We start from the raw sequence: 5,153 nt of genomic DNA on the forward strand, positions 1-5,153 counted from the left end.
CGAGAGGGTTTTAACCACATTTATATAAATATGCAAAACTAAGAGTAAAGTACAAACAACGCGAACACCAAACATAAAATCCGTCGAGATAAGGACCAAAAACAATGTTGGAACTTTTGACTGATCTCCAACAATTGTTCGGGAGAAAGCTTATTAAATTCCTTTCTATGTGCGTGTACAGTACCAAATATTTTAGGACCATGGACTGTAAAAGAGTTTCCTTCGATATAGGCAAGCAGACTTCACGGCGATGATTCCTTATGTGTTTGGTTTTATAGGGGTTTGTACTTAGAGAAAAATAAGCGTAATTAATCGATACTACACATTTAATAACGATAAAATATTTACAAAGGCACTATTACTAAATAAAGAGTTCGCTTTGTTATATATTGTTCATTTTTATACCGGCGTTTTTGGGGCGCGCGAACATAGCGAAAACAAATGCACATGTCACTGCATTTTGGAGGCGAAGAGAGGGCTTAGGACGCGTAGGTACAGGTAGGCGAGTACCGCACAACTTGAGACACTAATCACATCTGCAATAGTTTTTGGCTTGAACCAAATCTTATCTTGTCGACCGGCCGGCGTCAGTTTTACCTAGGAGGCCCTTCTAAGAAATTTATGGCACAAATACCCTGAAGGCAAAAAGTACAGTCTGTCGCATAAGATACAATTTAATATTTGTGAGAATGAAAAATAAACTAAAATGAATATAAAATGTTGTTTTTACAACATACTCGCCCCCGTTGAAGCGCTGGCTTTAACACAAATAAACAGATCATATTATGCCAAGAGGGCATGAGGAAGAGAAAATACACTACAATTATCATCTTATACTAACTTAAAATTAAATCGTCATTGGGTAGAGGACACAATTTAGTAATAAAGCGCTGAAGACTCCATCTTTAGTTTTGACCGAGGCAATTCTTACTCTCCCATCTTTTCCGGAAAATACCTCAATCACTCTTGCTAGTACCCAATGAAGAGGAGGAGTGTTGTCTTCAATCAGCAAGACGAGATCGTTGGGTTCTAGGTTTTTATGAGGGAGAAACTATTTAGGGCGATTTTGAAGTCTATTCACATAGTCGATAGATCATTTTTTCCAAAACACTTGATGGAGTTTGGACAAATGTTGCCATAAATTCAATTTGTTTTCTGGAATGTGGATCACATCTTTTTCAGGGAATGACGTAAGAGATTGTCCAATCAAGAAGTGTCCAGGAGTAAGATACGTAAAATCGGAGGGGTCACTTGAAAGGGAGCAAAGAGGTCGGCAGTTGAGCACAGCTTCAATTTGAAAGAGAACTGTGGTGAATTCTTCGAACGTAAGCTTAACATTGCCCAGGAGCCTACGCATATGATGCTTTGCGCTCTTTATAGCACTTCCCAAATACCACCATGGTGAGGGGCTCGAGGAACTATAGTTTTCCAGCGAATATGAGATGAGGCAAAAAAATTCTTTAATAGAACGAGAGCTTTCCTTTTCCTTGAAAAACTTATAGAGTTCAAACAGCTGGTTGCGAGCACCAAGAAAGTTCGTGGGGTTGTCACTGAATATTGTCTGAGGGAGGCCTCTACGGCTAATAAAGCGTTTTAGAGCGAGAAGAAACGTCTCAGTAGAGAGACCGGAAACGACTTCAATATGAACAGCTCGAGTCGACAAGCAAATGAAAAGAGCAATATACGATTTTAGTAAAGGAGCCTTGCGAAGGTTGGAAGCCGTTATCTGAAAGGGTCCACCAAAATCTAATCCGACATGAGCGAACACTCGAGAGGAGTTTAAACGTTCTTTTGGTAAATCTGCCATAATCTGGGTAGCGGGCTTGGCACGAAACCTGAAACAAACCATACTTTGGTGAGTGACCTTTTTGACTTCTCGTAGTCCATTTAAAGGCCAATATTTGAGACGAATTTGTGACAAAGTATTTTGTGGGCCCGAGTGACAGAGTCTGACATGTTCTCTGTGGAGGATGAGACGAACTACACGATTTTTTGAGGGGAGGAGAAGAGGGTACCTTTGATCAAAGGTAACGTCTGAGTTTCTAAGGCGACCTCCCACCCGGAGCATTTCATTTTCATCCAAAAAGGAATTTAGTGGTAACAGACACTTATTAGATAGAGTTTTACCTTTCTTAAGCTCAGAAAACTCACTCGAGAAGTTGGAATACTGAAGCATCTTAATAATCTTAAGTTCAGCGTTTTGAAGTTCGCTGACTTCAAGGGTATCAGTTACCTTGCGAGAAAGCGGTTTAGCATTATTAGCAAATCTAAACATATAGGCTAAAGTTCTTACAAACTTTTAAAAATTGGAGAGCCTATCAGAAAGTGAGGTGAAGAAATCTATTTGATCATTTCGAGCATGGAGAATGATTTTCCTTTCTTCAGGCAACTTGGAAGTATAAGCCTTTGGATTGTATTTCAATAAATCCAACCGAAGTTGATTTAAAAATGGATGACCATGAAACCATAAGGAAGAGTTTATTATTTCAGAGGGTAGCATTCCTCGGGAGAGTATGTCGGCAGGATTCTCTTTGGATCGTACGTGCCTCCAGTGAGCATTAGGGGAATTATCTAAAATTTGTGCAACCCTATTTGCTACAAATTGGGTCCAACGAGAAGGATGTGAACGAAGCCAAGCGAGCACAATTTCTGAATCCGACCACATATTTATAGAGTCTAATTGATATAACTTTTCTTTAACAATATTAGCAATCTTTGCTGTGAGTTTGCTACACAATAGCGCACCCATGAGTTCCAATCTTGGAAGGATCAAGGGTTTTAGCGGAGCAACGCAACTCTTAGATGCTAGAAGGGAACAAGACACCTGTTCTGATTTATAGATCGCACGTAAGTAGATACAAGCTCCATAAGCCTTTAAACTTGCATCCGAGAATGAGTGAATCTCAACACCAGTGATTTCTTGACTTAAAAAGAGACATCTAGGTATACTTAAGTCCTTAAAATGAGAGAGACTGCTAATAAATCGTAGCCATTCATGTAACGTATCTGCGTCAATGGTATCGTTCCAACTGATTTTGGAAATCCAGATTTTTTGCATTATAAGCTTAGCGACAACTGTAACGGGATTAATAAGACCTCGAGGATCAAATATTTGGGCAATCATTGACAGTACTTCTCTCTTAGTGTATGAGTTCTTTAGGGTGAAATCTGGAAGAGATATTGAAAACGTGTCAAGAACAGGATTCCAGCATAAACCTAAAACCTTATTAGAGCAATTATCTGGAGCTATGACATAAGAAGAGTTCGAAGAGAGAGAAGAAATATTTTTTAGAAACGAGTCCGAGTTAGAACCCTTTATGTAGAGAAATACATGCTGTTCCAAGCAAACTAGTTAATTCCTTGTGAGCTTTGAGGAGAGTTTGCTCATCATTACTACCGTAGAGAATATCATCAATATAACAACTATTTTGAAGAGCGTCACTGGCCAGGGGATATTCAGTTTGATGAGTATTTGCCAGTTCCATTAAACAGCGAGTACTCTGAAAACTGGCGCTTTTAGTTCCATATGTAACTGTTTGCAGTTCCAGGCACTCAATATCTTTTTCGGGGGAGTCACGCCAAAGTATTGTAGCGAGATTAAATAAAACGAGCGGTTCGAATTTATATAAATATATTTATTTATAGTTTACAGTTCGGTACTCTCTTATCAACTAAACTCACTCCCAAAAACGTTACATATATATAACAAAGTTACTATGTTCTAGAATATTCTGGCGTTGTCCCACCTCTAATTCGCCTACGTGACCGGTTATTCTCTCTCGCACTCGATACATCGCGAATGTTCTCGAAGAGTATTAGAGATGCAATGCAACCGTTACCTGGGCCATGCCAAAAGTATGTTCGTAACAGTATGTTTAACAGAAAGGTTTGATCAGGATTGATTTTAACCTGTCTGTACATCTTTTGTATATCAGTTGTGAAAACAAAGGAATATAATCGAAAGCGTAGCAAAATATTAAAAAGTTCTGGTTGAAGAGTGGGACCTTTGAGTAGGATATCATTTAACAAGTAACTACTAGAGCTTTTCATCGAACCATCGAAAACAACCCTAAGTTTTGTTGTTAAGGATTCTTCCTTCAATACACAGTGATGCGGGAGAAAATATTTATTTTCTAAATTTTCATTAGTAAGAGAGAGAGAGAGAGAGAGAGAGAGTGGGACTATTCTAGCATGTTCGAGAAAAAGATATTCACTAATGAAAGACTTATATTGAGCGTATGTATTTTCATTTTTTAGGAGCCTATTTTCTAAATTAATAAATCTCTTTAAAGCTACTTTAAAAGATTCACCTAATTTTTTATGCGCATTTTCACAGACAAGTGGAAGGTTTACTTGAAAACGACCCGAAGGTAAAATACGCATGGTTTTATTAAATATTTGTTCAGCCAAAATCTCGAAAAATTGTTGAATCAATTTATCTAAATTATTCACTTCGGATTCGGACTGAACAAAGAGAGAAACATTTGACTGAGAAATAGCCAAGTTTGAACTCCGATGAAAGACATGAGGGGGAATAGTACCAAAAATAACATAACCAAAGTGGGTATTCTGAAGAATGGGAAGATTCTTTCCTAAACGAATGAATCCATCAGTCAATAATTCGCTATAGATGTCACCAGCTAGAAGCAAATCAATTTTACCGGGAACAGAGTACGAGGGATCTGCAAGAGTGAGATTAGCTGGAACATTTATTTTGCTTCTATCTAGGGTAGCTTTAGGAAGTCTACAGGTTATACTATCAAGAACAGCAAAAGAAGTTTTGAAACTTCTATCCTTCACAATATAGGGAAAAAATTCTATGTTAATCATTTGGTTTGACAGTGAGGTGTTTTCGGATATGGTTGATATCTGTAACCGTTTAAAATAAGGGATGAGGTTTAACTTCTCAACCAAATCACGAGAAATGAATGAATGTTGACTCCCATTATCTAGGAGCGCTCTTGCATGCATAGGTCTGCCATCTTTAGAATACACTGTCACTAAAGCGGTGGCCAACAATACATCAGTTTTAACTGATAAAGCAGAGAGAGAAGTGGCTGTATGAGAATCTGCAGTGTTTTGTACTTCTAAAGGTGGTATGAACGAACTGGTAGAAGCTTCATTTTGGGTATGAGCATTATAAGAAGGCGGAG

At 38.2% G+C, this 5,153-nt stretch overlaps 1 protein-coding gene across 1 annotated transcript; it reads right to left on the bottom strand.

The window, feature by feature from the left end:
• Positions 1–1,093: 1,093 nt before the first annotated feature.
• LOC140451075 (uncharacterized) lies at positions 1,094–2,275 on the bottom strand. Its single transcript, XM_072544794.1, has one exon. The coding sequence runs from the start codon at positions 2,273–2,275 to the stop codon at positions 1,094–1,096; it is 1,182 nt and encodes a 393-aa protein (XP_072400895.1).
• Between the last annotated feature and the right edge of the window lie 2,878 nt (positions 2,276–5,153).

Source organism: Diabrotica undecimpunctata, chromosome 9, assembly GCF_040954645.1.
Source record: "Diabrotica undecimpunctata isolate CICGRU chromosome 9, icDiaUnde3, whole genome shotgun sequence".
In the NCBI taxonomy this organism is placed as follows: domain Eukaryota; kingdom Metazoa; phylum Arthropoda; class Insecta; order Coleoptera; family Chrysomelidae; genus Diabrotica; species Diabrotica undecimpunctata.